Consider the following 18080-nt stretch of genomic DNA (forward strand, 5'->3'; position numbering starts at 1 on the left):
GTACGTAAGTTTGTTGAAAATGTATTTATGAGGTAAGAGTTATAGGGAAAGCTTCACAATGAATTCTTAGTTCTATTTTCATTGTGAGAATTAAAAAGCCACATTATTGGTGGAATCTGTTTCAGTATTTACTATGAGAGTATTTTTGGATTTTTTTTTCCTGATGTGGGCTCTTGAATGCCCTCTAAATGCCTGTTTTACTTTTTCTTCTGTTTTCTTTTCTACAAGCTGAGGAGGAATTTCCTATATTTAGTTTTAAAAATTCACCTCATAGTTTAAGATAAGAATCTGATACACCCTCTCCCAAGAATGAATGTATGGTTCTTTAACCACTAGACCAAATGGCTCTCTAAACTTGTCTACCTATTAGAGTAGTAAGAGTAACTCGGTATTGTGTGGTTCACTATATCACAGTTTACATCTAAGACCAAAAGAGTACAATCTGATTCCAGTATTTTTGATATTGTCCCCAAATGTGAAATTATTTATACACTGGTCAACTTCATGGAAACTCTTCAAGGTCTGATAGTTGCTAGAGATGGGCATGCCAGTGGCCAATTTTTCAAAGCCTGCTGGATTAAGTGTGTATGTTTTGTTGTCATGATCTTTTTGCAGATTTCCTTCAGTTAAGTTCTTACATTGTCTTTGCAGTCATCAACCCACTGTTATGAGCTTTTTCTTTCTTTCTACTTTACAATAGGTTGTTTCCTTCATGGATGCCAGCTAACCCTTCCACACTTTGGTGTCATTGTCGCCAGATTTACCTGCCAATGGCCTACTGCTATGCTGTCCGTCTCACTGCAGAAGAAGATGAACTTATCTTGAGCCTTCGACAGGTAGTTGCCACAGCATCGCTTTCATATTAATCCAATGACTTTCAATTAATGGAACCTCTGATCTTGTTTAAGATGGGCCAATTTCCAGTTTCCCAGTTCCCAAAGAATTCCAAAATTAAAATTTGATAGGAAAATGCCCTTTTAGTTTTTTTCTTCTTTTTGCTCTAAATATATATATTTCAGAGTTAGTTCTATTAGACCAATTTAGAAGGGGTGTACATGCTTCAAAAATTATTTCAAAGAGGTGTTATAAAATGCAGGGGATTAAGGCATATTTTAAAAGCAGCTGCATTTTTTAGGCTTCCACACATTCAGCTTATTAAAGCACCCCTGTATTTAGTGCTGCTTTAAAGAGGTGCTGTGCTTGTGCTCTTTCATATTCCAAAGCATCCTTTCCAAATAGCTTTCAAAGAATGCACAGCGTTACTATCTACAGATTTTCTGTTCATAAAATACAGTAAAACCTCTGAAAGTTGACCACCCAAGGGACTCAATGAAAGTGGTCAGCATACGGAACGACTGTACTGATATGTACACATGCCTCATTTTACTGTACAGCTTTCATTAGAAAATGTCATACAGAAACACACATAATGAAAACACAGGAAAATCTTTCATACAATACTGTATCATAAAAAACCAATACGTTTACATATATATTGTTTTCTCATGTTCTAATCACTCTGAAAAAAAGAGCCAATTTTAGTCTGTTTCTTATTCTTGTTATGAAGGTAAGTGGAGAAAGCACTCTCAACACTGTCCATACTACTCAGCATACCTGGGCATTTTTCCATGGCAAATAACTTTAATTGCATTATCAAATGACTGACATTCTGTTCTTTCGAAATACCTGCAATTTCCGTGTCTCACTTAATTCTTTCGCTTCATTAGTTGCTTCCAGCACTTTTCCACTGGGTTGTTCCTCGGTCAGTACTGATTGGAAAATTGCTTCTGGGTCAGGGTTAGGGTTAGGGTTGGGGTTTTGCTTCTGCAGACGAACCCTAGATGTGCATTTTAGCATTGAACCACTGCAGAAGCTGGGCTCAGTAGAGTATTTTGAATGTTTTGATTATGCCTTGGTCAAGAGGTTGAATTTTTAATGTAGTGTTTGGAGGCAAAAAATTTAGTTTCATGTTTGCAAGATGATTCACTTGGGGATGGTGAGGACAATTACCCACTACAAGAAGAATGGGCCATTTTTTTTCGTCTTCATTTCTCGGTCAATACCTCTGATCCACTCCTCAAATAGGGCATCAGTCATCCATGCAGATTTGTTAGATTTCCAAGTGACGGGAAGGTCTTTGGGCTGCAGGTTTTTGAATGAGGGTAGCTTTGCTGATTTACCAGTCACCAAAGCTTTTAGCTTTTCTCCGGTTAAGCTAGTGCACAGCAGAACTGAATCATTCTTTGGAACGTTTTCCAGTCTTACGTTTGTCGACCCTCATAACGAGGCTCCTGTCAGGCATCACCTTGGAAAAGATGTCATCTTTACTGCCAGATCAAACTAAAAAAATATTGTATTCTTTGATAATCTTCTTGAAAGAAATTAATTGCTACCAATTCGGCATTTCATTTTTCTTGCCCTTGGTGCAGACTGGATTCAGCTGATCAAATTATACAGAGTACATTAATACCATGTGTCCATGTGGTCAAGATACAACGTACAGAGGTGGCCTATATAGAGAGGTTGGTTTTCTATTGTGCACATATAGTGTATGTCCAGTCTACGAAGATTAGGTCATCTTAGGGAGATGGTCAATTACGGAGGTTTTGCTGTATAACCCTCACCAGGCACACCGTTTGTCACATCAGTGTGTGTTTATTTTAAACTTCCATTGAAATGAACATGATTCCACCTTACAATGTTGAAAAGAGATGTCAAAAGTTATCAGTCATTCCCTGTAATTATCTTCCAATCATGCTACTTTATGCAGGTTGAAAAGAAATGAAGCAAAGACCAAATTCGACAGGTTCATCCTCTGGAATTATGAACAATACCATGTTTAAAGCTACATACTGTATGGACAGAAAGCTTTGTGATTCCAAAAGGAGCGAATGGGACTAGCCAGGAACAGAATAACAGAGTAGGAAGGGACCTTGGAGATCTTCTAGTGCAGGGGTTCCCAACCTGGGGGTGCGAGACGATATTCCAGGGGGTGCGAGAAGAGTCCAGGTAAATAATAGGATATTGGCTATATGTTGGCATTTTTATTTATTATGCAATGGATTAACTTAGTTTTCATTTTAGAGTTAAGTATCGTTATTTAGTGGCCGTCACATACATAGCTGAAAAGATTCAATCCTACCATATATTTAACGCGTTCAGTAGTTCCTAAAGTCTAAATTTCAGGGGGTGCGAGGTTCGAGTGAAATTTCTTTAGGGGTGCGGGGCGAAAAAAAGGTTGGGAACCACTGTTCTAGTGCAACCCCATGCTCAAGCAGGAAACCCTATAACATTTCAGACAAATGGTTCTCCAATCTGATTACAGATTAACAGAGTTGGAAGGGACCTTGCATTTATATAACATTGCATCTCTTTCAGGATACAATGTTATATAAATAATGGGCATGCAGAATTGTGTTTTGTTTTGTTTTTTCTCGTCTCATGAAGGTAAACTATGGTGGAATCTCTCTGAAGGGCTTCTAGAGGTCAATGCTTCTGGCATGTTCCTTAAGGAACAATTTTGCCTGTTCAAAACCCACTGAGATTTCTTGTGGATTTTCAAATGCTAATTCTTTATTCTTCCGTGCTTCTTTTGTAGGAGCTCTATGTACAAGATTATGACAGTATTGACTGGCCAGCACAAAAAAATAATATTGCTTCTGGGGATTTATACGCACCACATAGCTGGCTACTGAAAGTGGTCTATGGTAGGTCAACCTGCCTCTTGCTGAAGGGGATTGGGGCTCATTTGTTCTTGCTGAATTCCATTTCACTGCACAATAATATGCTGTCAAGGAAACATCTTTGTAATTCCAAAGGAGTCCTCAGAATATAAGAAAGATAAACGGTTGTTTTTCCAAATATTTCATTGTATCTAATGGTTCCCCGAAATAACAGCGATAGTAACAGATCTATTATTCTCCTGACAGCACCCTCCCTAGTCACTCGCATACCCTTGCACATCCTCTCCCATCAGGCACCAGCCACCCCAAGCCACACTACCTTTGTGCCACTCCTGACCACCTGTGCACTCCCTTGCTCACCCACACCCTCCCTCTCTCTCTCTCTCCCACCTGGCAGCAGCCACTTACCTACCTGCTGTCTGCCTTGTGAGTGCCTGGGGCTTGCAACTTTCTGCTGGCTTCCCCACTGATCTTGATTATTGGAAGTTGGCAGGAAGCTGCAAGGAAATACTCCCATAAAAATCCATGATCCTTGTTTAACAGCCGCAACAGGGACTGCAGGGATTGCTGTTGCTAAGTGATGCAGTCATGGTGACTTAGGCTTTATGATCACATTGCTTAGCGATATAAATTTCAATCCCAGTTGCCATCATTACCTGAAAATTATTACCTGTACATTTAACAGGGAATGGCAAAGCCAAAGCCTTTGTGTGTGGGCGGGAGGGCAGGGAAATGAAGAGTAAGAAAGGTGTAAAAACTAGACACTGTTTGCATGAAGCAATATGCTAAATGGAAATTAGACGTGTTTCCCAGTTGAGCTTGAATTAGATGGAAGCATATGTTGGGTTTGCAAATTGATTGAATAATAGTTTCTGCTGTATTTGCTTTTGATTTTTCTGAAGGGAAATGAAGTCTTCCATAGGTCTCTTTCTGCTTCTATTCCAGCAATAACCAACATCTATGAGCAATTCCACAGCAAAAAATTGAGACAGCGAGCCATGGAGGAATTATATGATCATATCAAAGCTGATGACCAATTTACCAAGTTCATCAGCATTGGCCCTGTAAGTTGTTTTTAAGCATCATCTAACTCGATAGCTCTGTATTGTATCATAAATTGCTCTGCACAAAATCAGTGGCACCATAGTTTGTGATTATCCTTGGTGCTTTCTGAGCTTGGAGGTTTTTGTTGGTTTGTTTGTTTGTAACCAAGTTTCATTACTCAACAAGTACCATCGTTAGTGCAGGTGAGTGTGGGGTTTGCTCCCTGTTTATATTCAGCAGCTTGCTCTGTCAGTATTGGCGAGGGTGGGGCGGGGGTGTATGATTTTCTCCTTGGTTGTTCCTTGATTAGGATATTGTTGTCTTATGATAAGAATGAACAGCAGCAAATCTTGCACAAGCACTAGCCCTGTCCAGAATAGAGGAGTTTTTAGAAAGTATCTCGAATTCTCATCAACTTTTCTTGAAAACATTTTTCTTAGTGTACTATATTTTACAATTATGCCGATGGTACCTATTCTATTAGAAAGAGATGGAGGAAGAAGAAAACCTGTTTGTCTCCTCCACATCATGAAGTATAATATTATAAAGTCTATGACTCTAAGCTTAGCTACCGTGTTTCTCATATAATAAGGCCGGGTCTTATTTTTTTTTGAGCCCCGAAAAAATGGCTAGGCTGTCTTTTCGGGGGTGACTTAATTCCCCCCCCCCCTTGCATCTTTGGGTGGGCGGGCAGCGATGGCTTGGATGTTGACCTCGGTGTTGGTGGGGCACTTCGTATTGGGGTCAACGCAGGCAGCACCATATCCGGGTGTGCAACAAAAGTTCTTCCTAACGGCAAGCCCCCCCACCATTCCCCCCCATTTCACATGTTTTAATATAGGCCTTAATTTGGGGGGAGGGGCTTAATTTCATTTCATGCCTATAAAACATGCTGGGACTTCCTATTGGGGGAGGCCATATTGTTGGAGAAACAGGGTACTAAACCTAAGTATTAACCCTGACCTAGATCTGGATTTTGTTATCCAACCGATTATCATGGAAGAAGAAAGTTCCCCGATTTTAAGTTGTAAACTCATAAATGTTGGCTAGGTTGTTTTATAAATTTTAACTTTGTCTTAATTATTATTTGTATCTATATCCATACATATCTATATCTAAATATATAGTTACAGAGCACTCGCCTTTTTTGTATAGACTGTAATAAACTGAAAGTGAAATGGAGGTAATACCTGCTGGTGGATCAGGTTGCACTTACCTCCAATTCTCTGATCCCTTGTGGGTGAGGACTCATTGTTCTTGACAGTCAATTATTGTGCTCACCTCCCACAGAAACAGTCGCTGCCTGCAGCCCTAGCCACAGTCTGGAGACTGTGAACGTGCCTTAAGGAGAATGTTTTCTTTCTCCTGCAAATGTGGGGGAGTAAGGTAGACTGCTAGCAATGAACACATCCTTTGTGAACATTCCAGCTGCCCAACAATCTTATCTTAATCCACTTTCTTCTCTTTCTATCTCTAATGTTTTCTGCAGCCACCCAGGTCTGTCTTCTGGGCATAGCAATAACAAGATAAATGTTAATTTTGCGGAGGAATCTTCTCTGTGATGAATGGTGGGAAACACTGTAGTAATGGCCAGTCTGCAGTGGGATAAGAGATGGTATTGCTGGCCTGCTACTCAGTGTATGGCTGTTGCTGTGGAAGGAGTTGGCATGGGAAGGATGCATAGGATGCTTTAAGGGAGATGAGGCATTCAATTGAATTGAATGTTCTTCACACCAGAAAGGCACGATGGTGTTTTTGGACATCAGCCTGAATGGGCTCTTTTATGGCTTGAAAGTGTCAACTGTATTTCTGGTTTCTTACAAGCCCTGAAGAAAGGAAATGCATCAGTAGGCAGCATGCATTTTTCCTCAAATGGGAATATTCCATGTTTTAAAAGTTAATCTGTTTCTAAATAAATGAACATCACTTTTAATTTTGTTTTGTAAATAAAAAACTAGAATGCCGTTGTTGAGATTCCATGTTTCAAGGTATTTTCCTCTAATATTTTTGTCGTTCAGAGTTAAACTCAGTGCTGTTTGAAGACATCCCTTTGGTTTTTATGAAAAAGGTTGTACTTTTAAATATTTCTCATCTGTGTCTACACTTAAACAGAAGGTACTGGTTTCCTCGAGAATTTTTGAAATGATGAAGAGCTACATTTGTGAAGAAGCACAGCTATTACTCTCAGATGAGTTTAGACTTTAGGAGGAAAATAATAGTTCTTTCTTTGCCTTTGTAGATATCTAAAACGATTAACATGCTAGTGCGCTGGCATGTGGAAGGACCGAAGTCTCCTGCATTCCAGGGACACATTTCTAGAATCCCTGACTATCTCTGGTAAGGCTTCGTTGAAATCCAAATTTGTCCAGAAAACTTTGTCAACCTGGAATCTTCCTGATGCGTTGGACTATAGAACTAGCCATTCTGGTTAGGTATCTTGGGAGTTGACTTTGCAAAGTGTGAATTCTAGTCTAATGCAACACAGCTAAAAGATACCGTGTTATTAAAGCTCTTTTAAATACTTCCACTGTCTACTATCCTTTAGAAGATACCATATGTACTCCAAAATACATTTAGAAAGTATTTCCTGAATATAAATGGACTATCTAAGGTTATACGGGTAGTCCTTAACATGCAACCATTTGTTTAGTGACCATTTGAAGTTACAACGGCACTGAAAAACGTCACCTAATACCAGTCCTCATACTTATAACCATTATAACATCCCCATAGTCATGTGATTAAAATTTGGGCACTTGGCAACTGGCTTATATGGCGGTTACATCATCCCAGGGTCACCTTGGTGCGATCGTTGTCCGTGACCTTCCCAGCCAGCTTCCACCAAGCAAAGTCACTGGGGGAAGTTGGAGTCACTTAAGGATCTCTTTTTTTTTAATAAAAGTTTTTTATTTTTAATTATTTAAATACATCTTTACGAGAACAGCACAGTTACAGGTGTTTTACATTTCAAATTAATCATATTCATTAATCACAAATACAGTTTTCCAGCTTCACTTCATTTTCTTCTCAATTACCTTATTTTATTAATCATGTAAAATTTCCATGCTAGTTTATAGTTATCCTCAATTAAACATTAGTATTATCAAATTTTATCAATACATCTTCTTATACATATAGATAACAAAATAATTAGTTCATATATTTCATTAGTTATTTAAAGTTTCCATCTTAACTTATAGTTATCCTTAATTGTATGTTCTCTTATTCACAATCTTCATATCATCAAATTATAGCAGTATATCTTCTTATTTAAGTGGATAACAAAATAATTAGCTCATTAAAAAAAGAAAAAAATTCTATCTTATTATGTAGTTATCCTTACTTATATGTCTTCTTATTCTCAGTCAAATTTGCAATGTATCTTCTTATACAAATGAATAACAAGGTAAAAACGTCATGTATTCTTTTACTTAGTATGTTTATAGTTTATAGTTTAAACATTTAAAGGCCCCCATCTTACATTTGCCACAACTGCTTATATTTTATCTTCTATATATACCCTTCTTTCTAACATCTCCTTTTAGATAAATATTTTCTTTTAGCCAATAAATTCAAACTTACATTATTATTATCTTATTACCTTATATATATAAATAACAAAATACATAGTTAAACATTCTCCTACTTTATAGTTATATCTTTTCTCTATCATGCTCCACAAAATATTCCATTTTGGATCTTTAATCACATTTCTATTTTATTTAATTGATCTGTTAATAATTCTTATTGCCATCGCTACTACATTATAACTATATCAAATTGTAATCCCATTTTTCAAAATCTTTTATGTTTATTTACTCTAAGAATCCCTCTTCATGTGGATTCTCATTTTTTCCACTTCTAACCATTATCTCTAATTTTCCTTTTTTTATTAGATCATCTTTTCTTCCTTTTCTTACCATTTACTATTATTTTTGGCTCAAATTTTCTCTCCCACTCCTCCCAGTTGACCCACCCCCTTTCTTAATCTCCTCCCAGTTGACCCACCCCCTTTCTTTATTATTTCACTAATTTATCAACATTTCCCTCTTACTCCCCCCTCTTAATCTATTAAATTCATCATTAACATCTCCTGCTCAACTTCTTTTTTTCTTCTTTTAACTAATTTACCATTACTTTTATTACATTTCACTGGTTTCATTTGTTTATAACTCCTCCCCCTTCTTTGTTCTTTCTTCTTCTTCTTTATCTGCTATCGTCGCCATTTTAGGTCTCCTTCTATGTTCCAAAAACAAATCCCACACTCCGTTCCACCTGCATATGTATCCGTCTTTGTTACATTACAAATTTATCTCCATATTGCTTAGTTGTTCCAAGTTTTGAATGTCCAGTCAATTTTATTTTATTTATACCAGTATCTTTTCTTTATTTGAAAAAGTTAACATCTTTATTCCCAATGTTAATCAATCCAGGAGCACAGATGATTCCAGAGAAAGTATTGCTGACATCCTCCTATGCTCATACTCTTTAGATGTAATTCAGTCCATGTTTCAGGGGTCTTGTTATAATAACTTTCTTTTATTTTTATTTTCTTCAATTTCTTCTTTAAATAATATCGTTAGGTTGAAGGAATCCACAGGATTTTTCTTTTATTAGCATGTGGCTCTTTTAAACCAGTTCCACCGCCACTCTTTTTCTCTCTTTAGCTTCCACAATTTTAAATTGATCTTTACTTTTTATTACAAATAATTATTTCCAGCATTCAAGTTGATGCCTTTTAATGCCAAATCCTGCCCGATCTCTCGGTCCAATTTGAAATTCTTCTAATTTACTTTCTTTTCCAATTATAAGATTTTTTTTAAAAAAGCTTTAAAGTTTTTTATGATTTCAAGTTCTTCTTTTATCCGCCGCTAGTCCAAATTTCTTTTTCCTTCTTTGTTATAGTTTTTTGGGGTATAAAAATAGAAAGAATTCTTCTCACCCTTCTCCATACGCTGTTCCCAATCTCCACTCCAGCGCTGTGCTTAGATGTTCGTTGGTTGTCCCAACTTTGAAGCGTCCATCTAGGCCCACTCTTCTCTCCGTCGTAGCATAGAGAAAAAATCTCGGGGACTCTACAGGGGAGTTGTGTTCTCCCCTGGAATCACACCGAGCGCCTCTCCTTAGCTTTGCCGCCCCTCCAAGGCGGCTTTCGGCTCCATCCGGAGCCCACAAACGGTGAGAAGCCAGCGCAGGGAAGGAGACCTCCATTCCTTGCTTCTGGTCTCGTCCCGAAGTCAGATGGAAGTTCCCACTTAAGGATCTCTTGATTCATTTAACAACTGCCATGATTTGCTTAACATCCATGGCAAAAAAAGTCGTAAAATCTGGCATGACTCGCCTAACAACCATCTTGCTTAGCAATGGAAATTCTGATTCCAGTTGTGGTTGCAAGTGAAGGACTATCTGTATTGTAGGAGAGAGTTATCACTTGAAGTACACATTAAAGTTCCAGGTAAGAAATACTACAAGGTGGGTTTTTTTCTTCCATTTGTGTTGTGGCCCAACCCACCCCTCTAGAAAATCACTGCAGAGTTTGAAGCAGTAGGCCAGTAAGTAGGTAAAGGTGAGTGATCTAGCCCGAGCCTGCCTCCTTCCTCATATTCAGTCCTAATTTATCCATTGCCTCTTATTCAAAAGGCCTTTCCAGGAATGGCTAGAAGCCCAACGTTCATGCTACTCGTGGCATTGGACTCACTGTTTATGGTAGTGAAACTTACAGTTCCCTTGCCTGTTTCTGCTTTGCCATGCCTCTCATGCTTGCTTTTGCTTTCCTTGCAGGCTGGGTCTGGATGGCATGAAGATGCAGGTAATAATTCCTGCCATGGTTTTCTTTTGCCGAGGTCTGAACCCGTCTCATCGGGTAATGACTACTGCAGACTCTGCCAAGAGCTCTGTTTAAAATTAACAGTAACAATAGTAATGTATTAAACTTTTTTGTCATTTGAATCCTATCAACTCTGAGTGGCTCATAACAATAAAAAAATTACAATAAAATCAATAAAATCTAAAAGATGGCAAGCATGATGAAGTCACGCCATGTCAAAGACCTGAGTGAAAAGTCTAGTCTTTCTAGCTCTTCCAAACAATAGCAGAGTGGGGGCCATTTGGATCTTGGGGGAACCTGTTCCCAGAGGGCAGGTGCTGCTACTGGCTGAAACAGTTTGCATGCTGAAAATTTCAAAATGCAACCAAAAAGCGTCATTTCAAACTATCTTCTCTTTTAGGGCACCAATGGATCACAGGTTTGGGATACAGCATTTGCTGTTCAAGCTTTTCTGGAGGTAACAGTTTTTTCCCACAAGTTTTTCTTGTTAATTTTAATGAACTTTGTGGAAAAGTTAACTAGCTGCGCTTTCCTGTATCATAATTTAAACAACAATCCTGCCCCAAAGCAGCCCTTTCCATTTCAAATTGCAATTGTGAGAGAAAAATGGAACAAATTAAATTACATCACCTTCCACTCTATCCATTCAGGGTGCTAATAGTCTTATTCTGGCTTCTTTTCCTTCCTTATTTTATTTACATTTTTAAACTGGATATAATTAATATAACTATATTGGCTATGATTTGCAATGAGTGGACATCATATTTTAGCCATAAACCCTGAACAGAAATTAATGGTAATAAAATATTAAATAAAAAATTACAGAGATTGATTGGAATCTAAAATGATATCTTTGCTTTACTTGAAGTTAAACTCTTTTATTTAAAAGGCTGGTGCCCAGGAGAAGCCTGAATTTGACAGCTGTCTGATACTTGCACATCAGTACTTGAGAATCGCACAGGTAAAAATGTCACATTCTAGTCCCTGATTATACTTGAAGGATTCCTTCCCAGTGACCTTTGAGCTATGTGTCTAGTTGCACATTTGATTAAAAAGAACTAATCACATCAGAGAACAAACTAACCATTTCTGATAGTCCCAAGCACATCTGCCTATCTCCCAGAACAACTACCCTGTAAGGTGGGTTGGGCTGAGAGAAAGAGGGACTGGCCCAAGATCACCCAGCCAGCTTTCACACTTATGGTGGGGCTAGAGCTCACAGTCTTCAGGTTCCTAGTCTACCACCTTACCCACTACACCAAACTGATTCTCTCTCCTCAAGCCCATAGGTAGAACTAAGTAGCTTTGTTGTGGTTTAGTCCTGCAAGATGCATTTCATTATAATATTCTGTCTCCTCCAGATTCCAGATAATCCACCTAATTATGAAAAGTACTACCGTCAGATGAACAAGGTATGATTATAACAAGGGGACAGAAAGTGGAAACAAGGCTTAAATTAGCTGTGAAAGCTAGGGTGAATAAAAAAGGTGAAAGAAGCAAATTATATTTGTAATTGTTGAGTTAGATTTTGTGATATGTTTGAAGGAGCCTTCTGCATTCCTGCTTGTACACTGAATGATCTAACAGTGTAAAACCTCAGGGATGCTCACACTATAGGATTGTGGATGAGACTGTTCAGTGAACACATTTCTTCTAAATGTGGCAGAATTGTTCTCTCTTTCCAGTAGGCAAAATGGGGTGAACGTGGCATTGGAATTGATTGTAATGGCAGATTATGGACTCTCATTCACTTAAGGCATTTAAAACAAAGCTACCAGATCCATGCTGGAAAAATCGGCATCATCACTAGAGAAGCAGAGTTTCATTGCTGCCATCTTCTAGATACAGGTCAACAAATATCTAGACTTGCTGCTCACATTTGCTAAACAGAGGCAGATAGAGTATCTTGCCTGGTAATTCTTACCCCAAGGAAGGAGATGGAGATTTCTAATATTTTTATGACTTTGTTACTAATTCTTGAGCGTTAGAGCAATGCATTTAAATCAACATTTGTGGCCATGCAGGTGATTTTTATGCATACATATCACTTTGGGGGTAAACAGTGCTGTGCAAAGTGCTGAAAGAGAGAAAGAAATAGTAAGCCTGAGAAATTAGAGCATAAGAATAAGGGGGGGAAAAGGAAAAATTGTTGAGCCTAACACCACCATTCATTTTTCCATACTTGTAAGTCATCCTTGATTCCATGTTCTGACACTGCTTTATAGATGCCTTGTGTAATTTACTATTTTTCCTTTTTTATAATCTCATCAACTCCATCCAGACATACAATAAATTTGTAGTTGTCCCCTTTCTCTCAATTCATTGACTTTTCCTTTATACATCTTTTGTATTGGTTATTTTGCATTCAATTAATACTCATTTAAGCATACATTCTTGGTTTTTTCTCTTTTTGTTTTATGACACGTATTTCTCAAGGTTACCTTTCCCACCTCATTCACACATTCATTCCTCTTAAGTAATAGTTTACATACTAATCATTAGCTTTTTACAATTATTTAACTGTCTTTGATTTTCACTGTATTTCATAAACTTTAATTCATTTATTTCTTTTCTATGAATGTTGCTTTTTTAGTTTGCAAATTTATTTTCTTTTGTGGGGTTTTTTTTGGGGTGTGTGTGTGTGTGTGTGTTCTGTGCTCCAAACCAAATTAAACTACTATTGTCTAATAACCAATAGGGTGGATTTCCCTTCAGTACTCGTGACTGTGGCTGGATCGTTTCTGATTGTACTGCAGAAGGTCTGAAGTCTGTGATACTGTTACAGGAAAAGTGCCCATTTATCAAGGAACACATCCCACCCAGTCGTCTATTTGATGCTGTAAATGTGGTGAGCAGAGAAAAGTAACTTTCTTCCTGAGAATCCACCTCCCCCGCTCATTTTCATCTTGGCCATGCTGTGCAGAGCGACCAAAAGGACAGAGATATTGAGCTGGGTGTGTGTGGAGGGATTTAAAGCAGAGGCAGTTAATGCAGGGCAGAGAAGTGAGAAGTCCTTGTCCAATGACCATGGCTAAATGGCATGGTCCTGCAATGTTTTGCTGAATGACTGCTTTGCTTAATGGCAGAAATTCCATTTCCAATTAGGGTCATAACCCGAGGATTACGTGTAGAGATTTTCAGACAAGAAGTAGGGTCTTCTAGAAGTATATGGTCTCTCCTAACTGTATTTTTAGGCTGTCCTGATCAATTTTGACTTTAGGTGATAAATAACAAAGCAAAACAGAAACAATAATAGCCAAATAAAGGCAGCAGTCCATAGAAGGCCCACAAACAATAAGCTTAGATTGAATTCCTACCTTGTGATTTACAGGAAAGTTGGGGGCTAAATGTACATCCAGATGGAGTGATGGCTCCATTAGAGAAGATTTTCAAGGCAGATAATTTCTGAAACTTTTTGCAGCTTCCTGAAGACTCTTTGGCCAAGTCAGATTGTTCTTTGTCCTCTCTCTTCAGTTGCTGAACATGCAGAACGCTGATGGTGGCTTTTCAACATATGAAACCATGCGCGGGGGCTGGTTGTTGGAGCTGTTGAACCCTTCGGAGGTATTTGGTAAGAATAAAGACTTGCATGGCTTCTTTACTTTCTCTAGAGCAGGGCTCTCCAACCTTGGCAACTTTAAGACTTGTGGACTTCAACTCCCAAAGCTTTGCTAGCTGAGGAACTCTGGGAGTTGAAGTCCACAGGTCTTAAAGTTGCCAAGGTTGGAGACCCCTGCTCTAGAGGGTCTTCAGATCCCCTTCTGGACAATCGATGTCAGTCTCTGCTACTATTTTTTCTGGCCAAGGGATGGTTGCCTTTGTAGAATAAAGATGGGTTGAATCTACACCCCCCTCCCCCCTGAGCAGTTTTCTTGGCCTTTTGGTGACTTCACCAAGTAAAACGTGTGCCAGAATTTCACTGGAAGAAAGAAAAGTATGCTCCGCATCGTACATCCAGATCATGCTGACCTCTTGTTCCTGTGTGGTGTTTAGGTGACATCATGATTGACTATACATATGTGGAATGTACCTCAGCTGTGATGCAGGCACTGAAGCTTTTCCACAAGTGCTTCCCGGAACACAGAGCCCTGGAAATCAGGTAAACAAAGAGGAGTGAGGGTGAAAGGAAAGGCTCTTCCAGAGTTTACTTTTATTTTACTGACCTTCCTTCTGAGAAGTCTGCTAGAGCAGGGGTCGCCAACTTTTTGGACCTCAGGGACCACCAAACTCATAATTTTAGATCCCAGGGACCAATAACTGGTTCTGTGGGCGTGGCCTAATTTGTGGTGTGGCTTGGTGGTCATGTGACTGGCTGGGCATGGCTTGTATGTAAATATTATAAATATTTATATAAATATTGAATTTTTTATAAAAAAGAGCAATTTTTACCCAAAATCAGGCAAAGCAGGCAGATTGAGTTGCTCACAGAATCATTCAGTGATCTATCTATCTGCCATCGGCTAGCTCAGCCTCTCAAATTTGCTTGCCGTGAGTCTGCACTGAATTTGCTTGCAAGCAAGCCTTCAGTCCTAAGGGAGGTTTGGCTGTGCTGAGCCGAAGATCTAAAGACCAGCTAGAAAGCAAGAAATCCAACCATTTCCTGCTTCCTAGCTAATCTAAATCTCCCGGCACAGCAGAACAGATGATGGTCGGAAAAAGGAAAAATAGCAATTTAGCAGGCAAGTTTACCAGGTAAGGAGTATGTGGGTGGGAAGGCTTGCCACGGGCCATGTGGGTGGCGCAGCCTTGTGTTTCTGCGCAGCCTGGATTAATTGCTTTGTGAGGGTGCTCTGGGGGTGAGATTTCTCTGTGGCCAACCAAAATTTTCTCATGGCCCACCAGTGGGCCGCGGCCGACCAGTTAGCAACCGCTGTGCTAGAGGACAAACTGCAGAATCAGGGCAGAGGAGGAAACAGATAATTATCCCTTATGGGGAAAAAACATGTTGATTGCTTAGGAGGGAGTGAACAGAGAGTGGATATGTTGAAACGGTTTCCCATTGTGTTCTCCTTTTTACTTAGAGAGATACTGCAAAAGGGCTTGAGGTATTGTCAGAAAAAGCAGAGAGCTGATGGGTCCTGGGAAGGGTGAGTATCTTCTAAATAAATGCAGCGTGACAGTTTTAGGGCTGTCTGCTCCAGACATTTCTTTGGGTAGGAAAATGTCTCATTGCAGATACTCAGGTCCCGAGTTTGTTTCACAGGTCCTGTTTTCTCACTTGTTGGGTTGCACTCAGTGACCCTTTGTCATTGTAGCAGAAGGATAGTCACTGTGGGGGTGGAAGATCCCCCTGTTTCTGGCCGGCACATCTCTCTCTCTATTTCAGATTGCTGCAGAGAATGAACAGGCAACCCAGTATTTTATCCTCCCTTTCCTTCTGCCCCAACAGTCTGCATTGGCTGACTGATTTGTTCTCCTTTTTAGAAGCTGGTGTGTGTGTTTCACTTATGGCACATGGTTTGGATTGGAAGCACATGCTTGTATGCAGCAGGCCTACTGTGGTGGGTGAGTCACCTCCTTTCTCCTTTCATTTCTGCTGGCTAGAAGGGAAGATTGACAGTGGAAGAAACTTCTTATGAGCAGTGTAGGATAAAATCCTTTGCCTTGCTCTTCCAATTACTCTTTTGGCAAGGGTGGCTCTGGATTTCCATCCCTTCTGCTTTTCTTCTCCTAGAGTGGCCTGTCAGGCAGTGTCCCGGGCTTGTGAGTTCTTAGTCTCCAAGCAGATGGAGGATGGTGGTTGGGGAGAGGACTTTGAGTCTTGTGAACAAGGCAGATATGTCCAGAGCACTGCATCGCAGATCCACAACACCTGTTGGGCTCTCTTGGGACTCATGGCTGCTAGGTAAGTGCTTGCAGGATCCATTGCCGTTGGTTTCCTATAACAGTGGCCTCTGTTCTAATCATGAGTCAGGTAGCACTGATTATTTTGATATTCTGATTTTGATATCTTGCAGCTGTGGAGGGACAGTATTTTCATCTAGGTCCACACAATGACTTCCAATATAGTTGATGAAACTCGTTGTGCAAAACAGTATCCTTAGGACAGTGGTGGCTAACCTTTTGGGGCTACTGCACCAAAAATTGTATGTGTGCTTACGTGCGCATGCCAGCACCTAGAAGGCAATGCGTCCCCACATGCCCCCGGCACATGCGTGTGCAATTCCCCCCCCCCCATGCCGCCCCCTTACCTGCACTGCGCCTCCCATCTGATTTTTGGCCTGTTTGAGGCCTTTTTCGGCCTACCAGAGGCTTGAGGGAAGCCTCTGCGGGCTTTGTAGGCCGAAAAATGAGCCTGTTTCGTCACTTCCGGTATTTCCGGAAATACAGGAAGTGACAAACCGGGCCTATTTTTCGACCTGCAAAGCTTGCAGAGGCTTCCCTCAAGCCTCTGGCAGGCTGAAAAAGCCCAGAAAATCAGCTGGGAGGCTTGCGCATGCACTGTGAGGTATGTTTGCCTGGGGCTCACATGCCCGCACAAATGGCTCTGTGTGCCACCTGTGGCACACATGCCATAGGTTCGCCATCACGGCCTTAGGATGTCTCCAGAAACAGCATTTTCTCCATAGTCTCACATCCACATTCAATTTTCTATATTTCAAATATAGTGTGCTGAGCTTGGAATAGAGTCCATCTGAAGACCTATTACACACCACAAGACCATTCAACCCTAACCCTAACCCTTTCTAGATGTTTGCCGTGAACTGGGTAACTAATCACAGGCCTCATGGAAATTCTATCAAGAGATTGGACTGGAGTTTTGTGCTTGGGATACTGCAGCACATGGAAAGAGCTTTTCTGAACATAGATGTTTCCTGTGCTACCTTTTCTTTCCCTACATTTAACTGCAAGCGAAGTTCCCTGAGTCTGCCTGTAGCAGTTTTCTAGGGAGCAGGTGGAGGAGGATGGTGATGGTGATTTCTATCTTGCCTTCATAATGTACACTCAAGGCATTGCACACTGACCTCCTCCTCCTGCCCTCTGTGGGATGAATTAGATTGGGAAAGAGTGACAGGCACAGAGTCATCTGTCCAACTTTCATGATTAAGGGTGCACTAGAACCTACTAGCTCCCAGTTTTTCTGTCCAGCCTCTGCTACATCAGATTGGTTCATTTTGCTTTGCAGGTACCCAGATATCCAAGTTCTGGAAAAGGGAATTAAACTATTGATTGAGAAACAGCTGCCTAATGGGGACTGGCCTCAGGTAAAATGTCTCTTTTTTTCAGTTTATCTGTCTTTGCTTAAGAGCATTATGCCTCAATTGCTTAGCCCTTATAATCCTTCTCCCTGGGTTACATGCACATTTTTAGCATCCGAAGAGTTCCTTTGTTGTTGCTCTGTAGGATCTACTGATACATTTTTTACTTATCTTCCGCATACCCATTCCAGCTTCATTTAGTACACTCTTTCTCACTCTTAGGCTACTCTTTGGGAACTGCCATGCCAACAGTTATTAATGTTTAAAAAGGCTTAGTTCTCAAAGTCCTCTTGTCCCAGAAAGCTTAGGTCCTTTTTACCTGGCATG

General features: G+C 40.0%; 1 protein-coding gene across 2 annotated transcripts in view; it reads left to right on the plus strand.

Annotated features, from left to right (window-relative positions):
• Nucleotides 1–18080, plus strand: part of LSS (lanosterol synthase) — a 39871-nt gene that overhangs the window by 20337 nt on the left and 1454 nt on the right. Inside the window, exons 7-21 of one of the 2 annotated variants that reach the window (XR_015746434.1) lie at nt 701–836; nt 3599–3707; nt 4629–4747; nt 6967–7064; nt 10509–10536; nt 10955–11011; nt 11444–11515; nt 11916–11966; nt 13253–13402; nt 14029–14125; nt 14548–14653; nt 15576–15641; nt 15881–16059; nt 16229–16399; nt 17681–17759. Coding sequence is in view for 1 of the 2 variants with exons in the window: in XM_026679030.2 (XP_026534815.2) it covers nt 701–836; nt 3599–3707; nt 4629–4747; nt 6967–7064; nt 10509–10536; nt 10955–11011; nt 11444–11515; nt 11916–11966; nt 13253–13402; nt 14029–14125; nt 14548–14653; nt 15576–15641; nt 15979–16059; nt 16229–16399; nt 17681–17759 (1420 nt within the window). In the remaining variant the exon portion in view is untranslated. The remainder of the gene's footprint in view (nt 1–700; nt 837–3598; nt 3708–4628; nt 4748–6966; nt 7065–10508; nt 10537–10954; nt 11012–11443; nt 11516–11915; nt 11967–13252; nt 13403–14028; nt 14126–14547; nt 14654–15575; nt 15642–15880; nt 16060–16228; nt 16400–17680; nt 17760–18080) is intronic. The other variant, XM_026679030.2, reaches the window with a different exon arrangement.

Source organism: Notechis scutatus, chromosome 1 (assembly GCF_049901735.1).
Source record: "Notechis scutatus isolate UNSWTSFEM ecotype Mainland chromosome 1, rNotScu1.2, whole genome shotgun sequence".
Classification (NCBI taxonomy): domain Eukaryota; kingdom Metazoa; phylum Chordata; class Lepidosauria; order Squamata; family Elapidae; genus Notechis; species Notechis scutatus.